The sequence below is a fragment of the Monopterus albus genome, unplaced genomic scaffold (genome assembly GCF_001952655.1).
Source record: "Monopterus albus unplaced genomic scaffold, M_albus_1.0 scaffold279.1, whole genome shotgun sequence".
NCBI classification, from domain to species: Eukaryota; Metazoa; Chordata; class Actinopteri; order Synbranchiformes; family Synbranchidae; genus Monopterus; species Monopterus albus.
Window position 1 is genome coordinate 498,927 of NW_018128159.1, and position 16,853 is coordinate 515,779.

General features: G+C 40.9%; 2 protein-coding genes across 2 annotated transcripts; one reads left to right on the forward strand and one right to left on the reverse strand.

The window, feature by feature from the left end:
* Positions 1–1,163: 1,163 nt before the first annotated feature.
* Positions 1,164–7,321, reverse strand: fam78bb (family with sequence similarity 78 member Bb). Its single transcript, XM_020622374.1, has 2 exons — positions 5,424–7,321; positions 1,164–3,656 (listed from the first exon to the last, which is right to left on the reverse strand). Exons 1-2 carry the CDS (start codon positions 5,798–5,800, stop codon positions 3,134–3,136), a joined length of 900 nt encoding a protein of 299 aa, XP_020478030.1. The 5' UTR covers positions 5,801–7,321; the 3' UTR covers positions 1,164–3,133.
* A 449-nt stretch (positions 7,322–7,770) lies between these two features.
* On the forward strand, positions 7,771–11,613 carry rex1bd (required for excision 1-B domain containing). Its single transcript, XM_020622353.1, has 5 exons — positions 7,771–7,924; positions 8,477–8,559; positions 8,725–8,929; positions 10,494–10,582; positions 11,164–11,613. Exons 1-5 carry the CDS (start codon positions 7,916–7,918, stop codon positions 11,234–11,236), a joined length of 459 nt encoding a protein of 152 aa, XP_020478009.1. The 5' UTR covers positions 7,771–7,915; the 3' UTR covers positions 11,237–11,613.
* The last annotated feature ends 5,240 nt before the right edge of the window (positions 11,614–16,853 follow it).

Consider the following 16,853-nt stretch of genomic DNA (forward strand, 5'->3'; position numbering starts at 1 on the left):
GCAGTCCTCCTGGTGATCATGGCTCGAGTGTCTAGATGAGGTGTGTGTGTGTGTGTGTGTGTGTGTGTGTGTGTGTAAAGGCTCGTTTGGTTTGCACCAAGACTAATGAGCAGCACGGGTAAAAGTACGTGGTTATTTTCTACAGCTCTCTTCATCTCTGTCTCATTTGAACCAGCTCAGCAGTTCAGCATGACCTGTTTTACTGGCCCACTGTGTGTTGAATGTGTACCAACAGAATACAGTACAGAGACCTGCCTGGAAAACAGAAAGCAATGGTTTCAGATTCAGTATATCCTGTAACCTGCACTCTGGTTTTCATTTTCAGTCATACTTCAATATAAAAGAACAGTTTTAAATGACACAAAAGACTGTATATCTGTCCACAGAGCCACCTACTGCATCAATCTAAAGGGTCAGTTCACCGAAAATAGGGAGAAAAGATTCTCACTTTTAACAGTCTCCAGTCATGCAGATGGTCGTGGTTTTAATTGTTCAGGTTTTCTGTTATCTGAGATTTCTGCCTCCACTTCAGTACAACAGAGGTGATTGGAGAGCTTTCATTGACACACTACATTAAAATGAATCAATGTCAGGTCTTTTCAGAAACGGGTTTTGTTGTTTATATTTGAGATAAAAACTGTCAGCGTATGTCAGAGTATGTGGATAATCCAGAGTAACAGGAACACTGTTTTTGACAGCTACATGCTGGTGAATTTTTAGCTATGCCAGTGTCGTGGCTTTATGGATGAAGATGTCCTTTTGTCAGTTGGTGATGGTCTTTAATATTTTAAGTACTATTACATGGATGGTCTTTAAAAAATTGTGCAGACATCCATGATCCCTATAGTTTTTATTTCTAGGGAACTTCTGGATAGATTATTACATATTCCTACACATATTCTGTCTGATAATCATCAGGTCCATATTTTATAGGATAAGGCTGGTGATTTTATATTTTAACAGTATTTGTAATACTCTCACTATACAGGCACTAAAACCAACAATGACTTGCCTCTACTTAATGTCAGTATTTTCCAATGGACACACAATGGATTAGTTTGTCTGTGTGATAGACCTCCATTGTTGTTTAAAAACATATGAGAAGGCATACTGCTGAACTAGGTGGCATATTTCCTCATTTTAAAACACCAGACCCTAATATGTTTTTTTTTAATATCCAGAGATCTTGTGCATGGGTGGTAGACTCTTGCTTACTTCAGACGCTATAAAAATTATGGCCATTTGGAGCCTTTGGGGTAACTTTTTTTTATATATATATTGAGGTGAGGTGTGGTGTTTTGTAATGAGGAAACATCACCCAGTGCAGCGGTGTGTTTTACTGTAGCCTTTAATCATTTTGGAACAACAGTGGAACAGACAAATAAGCCAGTCCAGCACTGACAGACATTTGTTGTTGGTTATAGTCTCTGTATGGGGAGTGTTGAATATACTGTTAATCTAGAAAATGACTGGCCTTGTCCTTTAATTTATCCAGTTCTGGTTTATAAGCAAATTACTGCAGAAAAACAGAACCAAACACTTTTATCAGTCTTAGTGCTTTTGTCAGTATTTAATGTAAATTACCGATTATTAGCATGCTAACATGGTGATTATAGAAGATATGGCCAACCTAATAAATACATGGATGTATTAATTTAATAAACATCAGTGTGCTAGCACGCTGGCATTAGTATTTAGCTCAAAGTACTGCTGTTCGTCACAGAGCTGATAGCAAACTTATTTACATGTAGTTTTCACTAAAGAAATTCCATTCACCTCCATTGTCTTGGATGGATGGCTGGCACTGACAGATAATTTAAAAAGTGGGACAAATAATATTTTAAATATTAATAATCTGCATGTATAGATACTGCTAGAGGTAAGTAAGAAGTTATGTTTTCAGTAATCTGGCAGAAGAGATCCTTTAAGTTTCCTTAAACCTCACTACACTGTTTTCTTCTTAAAAAAACATATACTGACTGGAAAAACACACACTAACTCTGACTCATTTTATTACTTGTAAAACAAAGTAACCGTGCTTCTTTGCAACATAAATCTGATTAGATGTGACATGGGCAAGGTGAAATGTTTTTACTGTAGGAGGTTGTCATCAACACAGGCATCACTGGCTTTCAAAAGGCAGGAAGGGAGAAGCTCTGCAGCGTGTATGACCTGGCCATTTGGGATTGGGGGAAAAGGCTTGCTGTAGGGCTTCATTTATGGTTGTGTGCGTAGGACTAAATCCAAAATGTTTTCTGTATTTTCTGTGATATGTAAAAAGCAAAGTAGCTCGGATGATGCATGTATGTTTACTATCCTTAGCTCAAAGTACTGCTGTTCGTCACAGAGCTGATAGCAAACTGTTCAAAATTACTTTGCAATGTAACAATCATAAATGGGTGGGTGTGGGTGTGTGTGTGGGTGTGGGTGTGCGTGCGTGTGCTAGAGGCAGTCCGGTTTAACAAAGAGCCTGGGCCCGACCCTGGGACAACACACAAACATGTACACACATGCCTGGCCACTCACATCATGTCTAAAAGCAGATCATCCAGTAACATTTCAGTTGATATTAATTATCTCTGGCCTTTATGAATAAACCCCATAGCTGTGCCATCCTGCTTGGACCTGTGACACGTAAACACATCGTGATTACACTCTAACACAGCACTTCACTGCACAGTACAGCGCAGGCCCACAGTTATGTCATCTTTAAGGCTGAAGAACCTTTTTCAAACAGGGTCTGTCTTTCAGCTTGATAGTTTCTGTGCCTGAGTAGCTACAGTACAGGCTTGCTTTACATCCCAACAGCGGTGGCGAGTTTTCAAAGTTCTATGATTCTTTGCTCAGTTGTACTGAGTTGGAGTAAAAGCCTGAACAACCAACAGCTAAACAGCACCAGATGAAGGGACCAACAAACTTTCCAGATCGTCAAAGGCAGAGGTGGGGAAATAAGGCAGTTGCCCCCTCAAGATTTTACAGGCAAAAGGCTACTCTAATTTGTGCCATGGAAACAAGCCTCAGCCTTGCTTATAGATCTTTTCATTTGTCTTTTCATCTCATTATCTAGTCGCTTCACTGCAGAAGTGGTCCACACTGATATGATGTGACAAACCGAATGCCAGTCGGATGTGTTCTACTTGGGTGGTATGACAACAAGCGGAGGCCCTCTCCTTGGCCTCCACATCAGAACCTGGGCGTCGTTGGCATTTGGCCTCCCCATTGCATTAGGAGGAATGGGCTCCATGCGTGTCAGCACCCGTGGCTGGTCCTGGTACACCTGGCCCACAAGCCTGGCTCTGGAGCCAAGAGGCAGTGTTGGATCCACTGCAATGTCAACCCTCATCCTCCACTTGATGGTGTGGAGCAGGATCTTTTCCTTGGATGTGGTGTTGAGAGCCACCAGCCAGGTGGTGAAGCTCTGGTCCCTTTTGATGTTAGTCAGTAAGGGAGTGTTAGATTCACTGACTGGCACAGCCCAGGTGACACTTGGGTAGAAATTGTCATTCATGCTAACGATGAAGCGGGATGGCTTGGAGGTGGGGCCAACTATGGTGACAGTCTCTGTTGTGTTTCCATACCAGGGGTAGCTCACACCGTCGGAGTCGCTGATTGCTCTGACCAGGCCTTCTCGCAGCTGAGGGAGCTCCCAGCTTGACCTGGAAGGAGACAAAATATGAGGCTAGAAGCAAACAAATTTCTGGGTAGGTGTGTGCAGTTCATTTAAAAGATAAGTCTGCGTCTTTTCTGTCTTTTTCTTACTATCAACAAATCCAGTGAAAAGACCACAACCAAGCATAACCCTATTAACAAGGATTGTCTATGTAGCCAAAGCCTTATGTAACCTATTCCACTGTGCCATGTACAGAATATACCCTACTGCTGTCAAAGAACTATTAAATGCACATCACTGAGCCATACTCTTGCACTGGGTGGCATGTTCCTTAATTACCATGAATAAGGCAGTGTTACTTTTCAGTCTATCCTACATACAGTATCTGCTACCTGGAATACTCTCGAGAGCACCCAATAAAATTCTTAAAACTGATGAAAACAGTCCACAACAAATGCATTATTTATACCTGTTTGAGTAATGTTTGCTAAAAGCTATGGTGCCAAGCTGTGCTAGGAAATAATTTAGCTTCTTTTAGAAATGAAAGCATATATTTGTGACCTGCTTTTACAGATTTATATGTTTACTGTAGTATGAAAAATGCTCATGGAGTTAAGAGCCATAGCTTAACCAGGAGAGTGGAAAAGAACCGAGAGACCGACTAAAGCGCTCGTTTCACAGGTTTTATTGAGAGTTGCAGAAATATAAAATATTGCCAGCCTTATCCTATAAAATGAGAAATATAATTCTTAAGAGTAACCTCATACCAGGCTGCAAAGTTATTCTGCTTCACAAAAGAACACACATTTGCATCAGTGCAGAAAGATGAGGTGTTTCTGTGAGACTTTATTCACTACCACTCTTTCAACAAATGTTAAGATGCTCTTTTCTCACCTGATCATCACTGAAAACATCTGCTACTACCATTCATGTGAAACTTGATCAATCGATTGTGTCTTTGTCAACTGTCAAAATAAAATAGATCAAAAACTTTAAATGAATCATTTAAGATGCCATCTTGGGCTCTGGTAAATTATAAAGGAATTTTGTCAGAAATTGGTACTTTTTTGATTAAATGATTAATCAAAGAAATAGCTAACAGAATAATAGAGGAAAAAAATAAATGAGCTGTTGGTCAACTTTGGATTCTGGTGGTGGAGTAACCTCATACCAGGCTGCAAAGTGGAGTGTTATTGATAGTTGGTTAAAGATTGTTTGCATACTGGTTTCTGAGATATAAAAAATTCATTTTTTAACAAGAAAAGCAGCAGAGATTTAAGAAATGCTCTGAAAGTCTTAGACAACAATAACTGCCGGTAAATCGTATCTGGTGGTCATATGCAAGGGACTGTCATCTCTTTGTTGTCATCTGTTTGTTGTGCTTTCATGACCGATCTGATGACACCCCACAACAACCCCTTCTTCTCGCCCCTACCACCCACTCTACAAACCCAGCAGGATTAAACACCCCCTCACTTGTGCCTTCCAGATATTGTGTGTGTCGTGTGGGGGCGTGGGGGAGGACATGTCTCCATGGGCACAATTTGAGTTGGAGAGCAGCAACTGCTGTTTAGCTCCTCTAATAGCAGCTTTTCTATTTAGGTGCCAAAGTCACAGGAACAGAATCTGTCGGTGGGCGTTTGAATGAAGGAGGCTGACAAGCACAGTTAACCTGCTGCGTGCACAAATGCTCTTGTCATTACAGGGACCGTACAAGCATACATGCAATCCTTTGTGCACGCTATAGCACATCTATGTGAAAGCACTTCGCAAGGATGACATGAGGGTGCAGGTGGCAGACGTGTGAACTCACATGCCGATGTCTCCATAGGTGTTGTAAAATTCCATCTGGGTGCACGCCTGGATCCAGCCCACCACCCATGTCTCATTGCGCGCAATTGGGGGCATCACAATACGCGCCGAAGCTTTGAAATAGGGCGTCTTGTATCGAAGCACTATGGGTGAGTTTTCCTCAATGATGGTCGGACAGTGATCTATGGTGGCGGACAGGTCGTACACCACGATGTTTTCTCGTTTGATGCGTGACTTGTTACAGGCTATGCTCTGGATGCAGCCCATGGCTGTGTAGGTGAAGTTGATGGTCAGGAGCAGCCAAGTGAGCCTGACAGGCCTGGGTAACGGCACAGCTGACTGGGACTCGACCAGTGTTAACACAATGAGGCCGTGCATCAGATAAGACTGTAAGGCAAATGTGGGTGCTACCACGATGTAGGCCCAAATCAGAATCACAATAAGGCTTCAGTGAGATCACAGGACCCCCTCTTGGGTGAAGTGAGACCAGGATCCAGGTTCAATCCCTGCAGGTGCCCGCCTTGCTTATGTATAGGCACATCAGCCAGCTCCAGGGGTGCTGCTCTGTGGCAGACCCCGCGCTCTGACCTCTCTGGAGGCTGCGAGCCAGAAGAGAAACACCCTGCAGGAATTAATAAAATACCACATGAATTTTTGATACAGGTGTGATTGTATCCTCTCTGCTCAAGCAGTACAGACTGTCTGTTTCCGTGTGCCCTCCCGTCGAGGATCCGAGCCGCCTGCGCTCCTGCTTGAACCCCTGCCCGTAACCTTTGATCCTCTTCTTCCTTCCCCGAGCTGTCATGTCACAAAAGGCGCTGGGGGACCGGCGGACACCGGGGCGCAGGGAAACACAGCGATCGGGCGGCGAGGCTTGTTGATGCGGCAATGTAGCTACATGAGATGTCGCTGCTGCCTATAGCCTGAGCGGCAGCGTTACAGCCCGTCATGCCTATCGACTCGACGGGAGGGAAACCCGGTGAAACCAACAGAACCCGCGAGTCAGAGCATCTGCGATGGGGAAGAACAGCTTCCTCTTGTGGAGTTAGGCGACACAGGCGGGGTGTTCGCGTTCAAAACGAGGGAGACAATAAGACGCAAATACACCGACTGGAAACATCTGTAGTAGGCAGAAGGAACAATGCCAATATGGCAAAAAAAAGGGGGGAAAAGAGTCAGATAGACGGTGTCATAGTAACGGTGTGGAGCAGCGTACACCGCACGGCATCTTCACTTGAAGAAAGCTGCATGTCTGCGTGTCGCTGTTCAGTCTGCGTGGTGCTGAACACGCTGAACGGACCAATGAGCTGCAGAGGGACACTCAACGCGTAGGTTTGTCCGCGTCTCCACAGTAGTAGCTTTGCGACCTATTCCGTCCATATTGGAGTAATTCTGTCTATTTCCATAAACACAAAGCAGAGAAGCGGTAGATGGGCTCCTTGTGCATGGAGTTATAGTTCACTGTAAAGGTGCTGCAAGACGAGGAGCAGCAGGAAATCTTTGTCACATCCCCGAAATGATTTGGGGGTTATGTAGTCTGTTGTTAATAGGCTATCTTTTAATAAAACCTTTCATTATCTTATTATCAGACATGGCCTGCTTATAATTGTTCTGCAGCAACTGATTGGTTAGTAGCGGTCAGCAGGCTGCAGTTTTTTCAAAATACAGCTGTGACTAACTTCATGGTAATACAGGCTGACAGCCCGCCGGGAATGACAGGGGTGACATAGTCAATGATTACAGCATTCGCCTTGGTGATATGAGCTATAAAATAATAATAACATATTTCCTATTGGGCAAATGTTGGCTGTCTTTAAATTGCTTTAACTGGTATTTTTGTTGGAATATCGGGAAGTTTACTGTCATTACACTTAAATTATTAAACGCACATAATGATATTTAAAACAATTTGACGTTATGGCATTAATACAGGACTGTCTGATGGATGAATTCACACTTAGGATAGTCCGTTTGTAAACCATGGGCCATGCAGCATAAAAAACACACACTGCACAAGGTGGTAATGTTTGTAGACCATTTTAGACCATTTACCCAAATTATTTACAATTTAGATCACAGCAAAGAATTTCATCGTACAGGGAAACACGTTTCCTAACTGTGTATATGACAAATAAACACTTTGACCTTCATTAACTATAGTGGTGTATTTTAGAGGTATGAGTTTTTAATATGGTCAAAGCTAGATTGTGAATATAATCAATTTATTGACCTATATCATGTTCTCGAATACTGAAGTAGCTCTAGGTGAATGATCAAAATCTGTCACAACTGCACTATAGTCCTAATGCAGTGGGGTCATTTTTAAGAACCTTTACTTTGAAATTAGCTCATGGTAAACCGTACTGTGCGTCATTTCCGGCTGGGAGGCTATCTCTGGTTAATATATGGGAGAGACGCGACGCGGTGTATCAACAAATATAAACATGTTGCTGTTATAAATTCTGGGAACTGAGCGGTAGTGTTTTCTGACATATGATCATGGTACGTATTTAACATTTTATTCTACAGTTTAAGGACTGAGAGGCTTAGTCAGAACTGATATTTCACATGTGCTGTGCTAAGCTAAGCTAAGCTAAGATAATGTAGTGGCTACTGTTGACAACAACTGCTACTTGTACTGTTTGCCGCTAACTTGAACGTGATTATAAAGTACAAGAAGCATGTAAAACCCTGCAGTTTAACCATCCTGATAAACTCTTATTAGAGTCAGTAGGCTTAGTACAATGTGATATTAACCAAAGGTTATCTATAGATCAGTTTAGCCCATGAGATTTCAAAATAACGACAAATGCCCTAAACTAGTTTCGAGAGGTGTCTTAAAATCGATTACTTTGTCTTACCGAAAGCCAAATAATCAAAAAACAACAACAACAACAACAACAAAAAACTACATTATAACATCTAGAGGAGTTTCAGTCAAGCTGTGACCAGAATATTTATTATATTTGTGTCTGACTAGAACTGGTAACTAATAGTTAACCAACCTGGATGAGGGTATGTGTTAATTTTCTTTAATGTGATTTAACCCTGTAGGTCCCTACAGACTTTAAAGCCTTGATCCAAAGGTTTTATCATCTTCAGTCTGAGCGGGTAGAGACCTATCGACTCTTTGAAGAGTAAGTCTAGGTCCAGAAATAACGTACATGCTGCTAAGTTATAGCATGTACACAGGGATCGCTTTCCTTGATTCAAGCACATACAGAAAGCAGACAAATCTGAATTGTTTGCCTCGTGGATGTCTCTTGTTTTTACTGTTGTTCTGGCTGCTGACTGCCTTCCAGGGGACATGAGGCCTACTTGAGGACAGGGCCCCATTATGACTTCGATCACTACAAGCAGCTGGTCCATGAGATAACACAGGCTTTCTGTGGCATCTCCAAAGAACTGCTGGAGATAAAGGAGAGGCTGCACCATGAGTTTGACAGGCCAGACCTCTCTGAACACATCGAGAAGCTGCAGAGCAAAGAGAAGCAGAAACTTGAACTGGTATGTACTGTAACTCTCTTTGTGTGGTCTATTTTTTATTTTGAGTCCAGAAGCAGAGTGAGAGACTAGTGAACAAGAGATAGCATATATAAACATAAAAATATACAGTGCACTTGATGTCTGATCTGCTCCAACCACTTTATTTTTCAACAATGTGCAGTGGATGTCCTACTTATGGAGGTGATATACAGTAATCAGCAGATTTTCAGATACATACATTTTAATATTTTAGTAAAAAGAAAATGAAGAGACTTGCAAATTTTTGTATGGCGGTTAACTAAAATCTTCAACCCCAAATCAGAAAAAGTTGGGACGATATGTAAAATTCAAATGAAAATAGTGATCATCTGTGTCCTTTATTACATTGAAAGCAATACAGCAGCACATTATTTCATGTGATACCTCCTCAACTTTATTCTTTGTTCAAAAGAAACACTCACTTCAATTCTGATGCCTGAAACACATCCCAAAAAAAGTTGGGACAGTAAAGTATTTACTACGGTGTGATGTTTCCGTTCCTTTTCACAACACAATTAAGTGTCTCAGGTGTCGTTTTGTCCCATTCTTCCTGCCAACAAGTCTTAAGCTGCACAACAGTCTTGGGTGGTTGTCGATGCAGTTTGTGTTTGAAAACATTGTCTATTGGGGACCGGTTGGGACTGCAGGTAGGCCAGCCCTGCCTCGGTATTGTGTGCAGCATTTTGCTTTGTCCTGTTGATATATGCATAGGCGCCCCTGGAAAAGACGTCATCTTGAAGGCAGCATATGTTGCTCCTAAATTTCTATGTATTGTCAGCATGAATAAAGCCATCACAGAAGTTCAAGTTACCTTTGCCAAGGGCACTGACACAACCCCAGACCATGACAGACATGGTATTTCAGTTCATGTATTTTTGCCTTATTAAACGTTTATTTGATTTATAAACATTGACATTTAGAAACTGATCCCTACTGATTAGTTCAAAACATTCACTTTACCTGTTTCATATTTCTTTAAATGGGTGGTAGTAGTTCTTATTATTGAATGTTTGATACGGTTCCACTGTTTCACCACAAGGAGGCAGTCTCATACACCAGTTATTTTATATTTTTTGTAAATAAGATCTAACAGAACATAAGTCAATTATATCTGGTTGTTTTTTTACATGATCAAGCCAGTGCTAGAAAAGAGGAATAAAGTATTCTGTAGCTGGTCATACGTTGTCAATGAATTTTAATTGTATTGTGATTGAATGGAATCGTACACACTATATCATGCATTGAATTGTATAGAGAAAAATTCACATCATCCCATCCCTTTTGACTCTCACCATGGCTGGACTGACATTTGGAGTCAGACCAGTGATAAAATGTTACTGCTTCATTTCCCCACATTATTGATGAATCTTCATCTCATACATCTGGAATTCAGAGGTGTTAAACTCCTCTATACTATTGACCTTTTATTTTTTTTTGTACCGCTAATGTTATAAAGCTATTATCTCAGAGTCCACCCTCTTTTTCATCTACATCCTCCTGCAATGACTGGTTTGCGTAAATCATATCTGATGTGCCTTCACAACAGACAGCCAAGCTGCAGCTGGCCAGGCAGCGGGCCCAGGATCACCCGGACGACGAAGGCTGTCAAGAAAAGATTCAGGAGATCAAGCACAAGTAAGGGCACCTATTAACCTATCCTCAGTTCAGAGCGCTAAATCCCTGCTGACCTGCTGATGGCCACACAGCTGCTAGGGGGTTCAGGTGTTTCCTGTGTGTTTCCTAATTCGACAGACTGTCCTTTGTTACCCCTGCAGTTTCATTTGGTTGGAAAATGCACTCACCGGCCACAACAACCTGTACAACTATGCACTCAAGTGCAGCACTTCCACCTTAACATCTGTGTTTATGAAGCTCAAAATGTTTGTTTAGGTGTTCCTAATACTCTGAACCTCACATGTGTGTAGCTGTGGAGGACAAAAATATAGACACACGTCTGAATATAATGCAGTCCCGTACAACAACACCTTTAACTGTGACCTCAATAATAAATATAATTAAATGTATACATTTGACAATTTCACCAAAAACTGAAACGATGATCTTCATAAACAAATGTTAAGGCCAAAGTGTTATAATGTATTGCAGGTGTACCTAATAAAGTGGCTGGTGAGTGTAAATGATCATAGATTTTCACAAATAACTAATGCAGCGCTGTAGGTTTCACATAAGTGTGTCTATGTTCTTTGCTTGTCCAGAATCATCAAGAACAAAGAGGCTCTGAGTGAGATCATGCAGGACTTTAAGTACGACTCTGAGGAGTGTGAGTGATAGGCAGTTCCACGGACGCCTGCAGCTGCCCTCTTACAGAACCAGGCAGTGGGGCTGACAGATCGACTGAACCCTGCTGTGCCTTCCATCCCGGACTCCTCAGCTGCTAGTATCGATCCCCCTCTGGCTCCGCCCTGCTCACTGCTGCAGTCTTATTCCACCCCGGAGCCTTTTCACATTCTGGTTCTGTGGGTGTTTCTATCTGTAGTCATGTGCTTGTGTTGATGCACGCCTCAGCAAAAAGGAAAAACAAAAGCTACTCAGTGTTGCAATGAAATTGTTTAAATTTGTAAATATTGCACTTCCTACTATAAAAAGCTCATCTAGCTATCTTTGTTTACATTATGTTGTATTATTTAAATAAACTGTCCAAGATATTTACTCTGTTTTTGTATAAATTATACACATCATTTGTCAGAAGTAAATCAAATCAAATTTATTTATATAGCCCTTTAAAAACATCCAGTTGACCAAAGTACTTTACATGGGCAGAATAAGATCACAAATAACTAAAATAAAATAAAATAGAATCAATGCAAGAATAAAACTGCACAATAACACATACACCAATGGCATACAGTCAAATTAAAAGAAAAGCATCAGGCCCTACTAAGTATTAAAAGCCAAGGCAAATAAATATGTTTAAACAATGATTTAAAAGTCAGGTCAGTAGCCGATCTAACATTGAGAGGTAAAGTATTCCATAATTTAGGGGCTGCAAGAGTAAAAGCACTCAGCATTTATATCTGACCCTAGGAACCTTTAAGAGAAACCAGCTTGAAGATCTGAGGGTTCTTGTATGTTTGTGCCATTGCACTAATTCAGTGAGGGAGGATGGTGCCAAACCATTAAGAGCCTTAAAAATGAAAATCACCAGCTTAAAATCAATTCTAACACAGACTGGAAGCCAGCGGAGAGAGGCCAGTACTGGGGTTATATTCTCATTTTCTAGTACTTGTCAGAAGATGAGCAGCAGCGTTTTCAACCTTCTGAAGATGAGAGAGGGAGGACTGGTTAACACCACAGTATAGAGCATTGCAATAGTCAAGTCGAGAAGTGATAAAAGCATGGATTGCGATCTCAAAATCCTTAAAAGAAAGGAATGACTTGACTTTACTTAACAACCTGAGGTGGAAGAAGCTAGATTTCACAACTGAGTTGATTTGCTTATCAAATCTTAACTTTGCAGTTGACTTCAGATGGTGAGCCTGGGGCCCAGACCCTGGTCAAAGAAGTTATGGTCGCCAAGTCTCCATATAGCACACACTCGGTTTTATTTTCGTTAAGATTTAAAAAGTTAAGTGTCAGTCATGATTTCAAGTCTTCCAGACTGTCAAGCAACGGCTCTAATGTAATGTGATGTATATAATTTAGATAAAAGCCACATTCCTTAAATATACAGGTCTAGTATAAAAATATATAGCATCAAAATGTCTGTTCAGATAGACAACAGTATTTCCATTTATGGAGATTTAATAACTGATCAATTATTTCTGCTGCATCAGTGGTACTAGACAATATTTTTGATGTTTGCTCTTTATTTTATGTCATTTGGGATTTTATACACCATCTAGTTCTCAAACCTATCCAACAGTACAATGACCAATAGGCAGAGATATTAATACCAAAGATATCCCGATCCAGTTTTTTCACCCTGATGCAGATTCGACTCCTTTAATATTAATAAGTACCTGCCAATGCTGATTCTGATGCCTATATTTACCTGCAGTAAACTTTCATTAAATATGTGGTATATTGAAATTAATCTAGGACAAATTTTCAGGAGCTTCTTGATCAGGTCCTGGTTCCAAAATATTTAATGTACTATCTTAAATTATTGATAGGAATAAATGAATAAGTGGGAGCTGAACAACACACTCTCAGCACTACAGATTCATTACAGGGCAGATACTAACTACTACGACGTATGTGAACACAGTTTGTGTAACCAGTCCAGTTTAGATATCTCCGTTTAACAATTTAATAACGCTGCATTAACAAAAGGCGGGGCTGTCGTAGAAATCGCAGATACCAATAGTTAGTATCAGATCAGGACATCTCTAATTAATACATTATGTGAATGACCATAAACTGTCACAATCATCGTCATAATCTCACATATTCAGATTTGTTTGAGGCTTTTCAAAAGTATGAGTGTTAACTACTGCTTTGTAAAAAACATCTACACATATTTAGTACTTACAGTTTTCATTTCAATAATGTTACTGTCACTGATTCTTCAGTAATGCTTTGTTACCATTTGACTTAAAAGCAGCATTTAAAATTAGCTTTTCTCACATTAATAAAAAAATCTGAACTATTACCAGATCAACTTCTTTGACAGTTTTAACAGTGCAATTACTGTAGACCTAAATATTAGTGTTTGTGCCAAAACAGATTTTGCCAGTGGAAATGGCATAAAAAGGCTGCAATGACTCACTTCAGTTATCTTCCACATGGTACTTTAGACTCGAGCTAAGGCTGTATGAACAATCACTGCAGTATCCCTCACACAGCTGGGATCCTCGGGGCCCGTTATCTGTCAGCATTTCTTGATGTTGTTCTTGAATTAGACACCACAGTGGTGCTATGAATTATCCTCTTGTAGAATCTGAAAAGACAAAAGCAGATGCTTCATACTGAAACCATGTCATTTAAAATCATAAAAATAATTGCTCCGTCTGTCTGGCACTTTTTCGCTCTGTCTGTCTTTGCAGCATCCCTTTCTATTCTCTATGTATTGTGACCCAGCTCCCTGCTGCCTTTCTCTCAGGGCAATCAATGGGAACCTGTCACGCTTTGTGAACAAAGACATTATTCAGACGACAGCGTGTGCCCTATAAAGCACAAAAGCTGAGAGACTGCTGAGCTAATTGAGTCTGGTAGAGTGAAGGTTTCTGTAAGTTCAAGGACTGAGCAGCAGAGAATGTGGCTGAAGAATCTGAACTCTTCACAAAGTCATTTACACAGAGGATGCTAGTTCTCCATGTGCCATTTGGCCTCAGTTATTTTTGTGAAAGGGGCTCCTCATACCAAGAGAAAACAAAACAAAAACAGTGCAGTTGTAGTCATCAGCTGAACATCAGACGTCTACATCGTTAAAATATGTAATAAAAATCAGTGCATGACAGAGCGTATCTGCTTCTATGCTCCCACTTATGGGCCAGTACAGTCAAAACCGCACATACAGCACATTGTTTCTATGTACCGCACATACAAACATCATACAGTACAGACTTCACAGAGCCAGCCAGCTCAAGAGAAAACTGTCCTGTTTGTGTTTGTAACCACAGGACATATTAAATGCAGGGTCAGAAACTGAGTTCAGGACATCAGTGCAGCACTGGCTGGTAGTGTATGTGAGAGAGAGGCAGCAAGAGACTGGCTCAGCAGACAACCGTTCTGCTTACCTAGCTGGTTCCATGCTTTGTGAGATTTGTGCAACCACACCCTTCACTGATCTTACAGTGGACACGCCGCTGTAGCCATAAGCATGCTTGCGGACCCAGCCGAAGAACTGCTTGAGTTCCCGCCGCAGGGTGGAGTTCTGCTCACCAGGCTTGAGATCACATGAGCTGCTCTGCAGCAGCTCTGAGAGAAGGGAGGGAGGGAGGGGAGAAAATAAGAGAAGAGATGGGGGTTGGATGAACAAACATTGCCAGGCTAGTTAAGACAAGTGTTGGTATAAGGTGGTGTTTTCAGTCTCCATGAATTCATAAAGTCACCATTTTCAGTGAAGTCAAGTGATAAGACAAATATCAAAATACAACAGAACACCTTCACTTTAAATAAATATATGTTGTGGAGCTGCAAATGATTTGGTTTATTTGACTTTAAACATACAGTATCTAAACCTCCCTGAAAAGCAGTACTGACACCGGGTGGATTAACCTGGTGAAATGATGTCGCTGAAATTATTTTATTCATGCTAACAGCAATATCAGTCTCTCTGTCCATCACTTTGGTTCAGCCTGAAATATATTTAAACCACTGGATTGATTGCCATAACATCTTGTACATAGATTCATGTTCCCCAGAGGATAAGTTGTAATAGCCCTGGTGGTCTCATGGCTTCTCAGCTAGTGCCAAAAACTAATGACATTCTTATTCTTATTATGAGCTTATCATGTGCAAAATGAGTATGTAAACAGTACAGATGGAATTACATGAGGTAGATCCTGAGTCAGCTGTTTAGGAGTCTGATGGCAGTCAGAAAGAAAGAGTTTTTCAAGTTGGCATACTGTTTATATGAACAGAAATGCTTCTCATATGCTTTATTCATATAAAAATGATAACAGTAATACAAAATGCATAATAAAGTAAAAATAAAACAAATTAACCTGCACTTTACCTTTGAAAAGAATTGTGGCTGGCGTGAGGAAAAAAAGAGGAGCTATCTGCTGGCTCGCTGAAATCTTTTTCTTTTTGTGCTGCTTTAACAAGGAACCTGTCCAATGACACTTGCTTTTGCCTCCTTTTGAGGATTTGGCAGAAATGTGGCATTGCATTGTTGTTAAACAGATTTATCGTTCGTACTGCTACAGCCTTATTCGGGTGGTGATTTCCCACATTTTGCAGTGTTTCCCACATTTTACACATCTCCCTTATAAAATCTTGGGATGTCGGCCACTCGCATACCTCGTTCATGCTTCACGATGATTTCCTTTTTAACTTCCCCCTTAATCACCTACTTTTTATTATCGCCTTTCTTTTCAACCTTTATTTTATCTTCATCGGGGCCATTGTTGCAGTACAGATGTTGACTATATGAGTGAGGCGCTAGAACCATCGGCTCAGTTGTGACGTGATGCTCGGCAAACAAAGCATACGTACTGTTGGTGCCACTATCAGAAGACTGTTAAAGAAGCTAAGAGAGAATATTTGTCTGATATTGTTGTATCAAACAGTCATAATCCACGTGTGTTATTTAAAACAATTGGCTCTGTGTTAAAGAGCTTCTGTTGAGCTGTGTGATAATTTCTTACAGTTCTTTATCGATAAGGTTGCTGCTGGGAGGGCTTTGGTTACAGCCCCTGCCTCTGACCCCTCTGAATTTGTCCCTTGTGTGGCTGTTTTTGATGTATTTGAGCCTGTAACTTTAGCTTTTTTGGAGGAACTGGTTAGTCAGATTAAATCATCTGGCTCTCCGCAGGATGCTATTCTCCTGCAATTTTTTAAAGAGGTCTTTCCCTGTATAGGAAAGCTGGTCCTGGCTATTATTAATAGTAGTCTGTCTTCTGGTGTTGTCCCCGCATGCTGTAAACATGCAGTAGTGCAACCTCTACTTAAGAAACTAGGTCTAGACCACTTGGTATTGACCAATTTTAGGCCTATCTCTAAGCTCCCCTTTATTTCTAAAATAGTAGAAAGGGTGGTTTATATTCAGCTGAAGTCCTTTTTAGATGAGCACAATGTCCTGGAGGTCTTCCAATCTGGTTTTAAAACTTTACATAGTACAGAGTTGGCCTTATTAAGGGTTTTTAATGATATATTCTTGGCAACCGATGCTGATCGCATGATTATGTGATCCTTGTCCTGCTGGATCTGACTGCGGCCTTTGATACAGTTGATCATAGTATTTTAATATCCTGGCTTAAGGATATGGTGGGCATTAGGG

Coding starts and splice junctions, on each gene's coding strand:
- fam78bb (XM_020622374.1), bottom strand. CDS start 5,800: ATGCACGGCCTCATTGTGTTAACACTGGTCGAGTCCCAGTCAGCTGTG. Junction 3,657..5,423: donor ACCTATGGAGACATCGGCAT/GTGAGTTCACAC, acceptor GTCTCCTTCCAG/GTCAAGCTGGGAGCTCCCTC.
- rex1bd (XM_020622353.1), top strand. Junction 8,560..8,724: donor ACCTATCGACTCTTTGAAGA/GTAAGTCTAGGT, acceptor ACTGCCTTCCAG/GGGACATGAGGCCTACTTGA. Junction 10,583..11,163: donor ATTCAGGAGATCAAGCACAA/GTAAGGGCACCT, acceptor TTGCTTGTCCAG/AATCATCAAGAACAAAGAGG.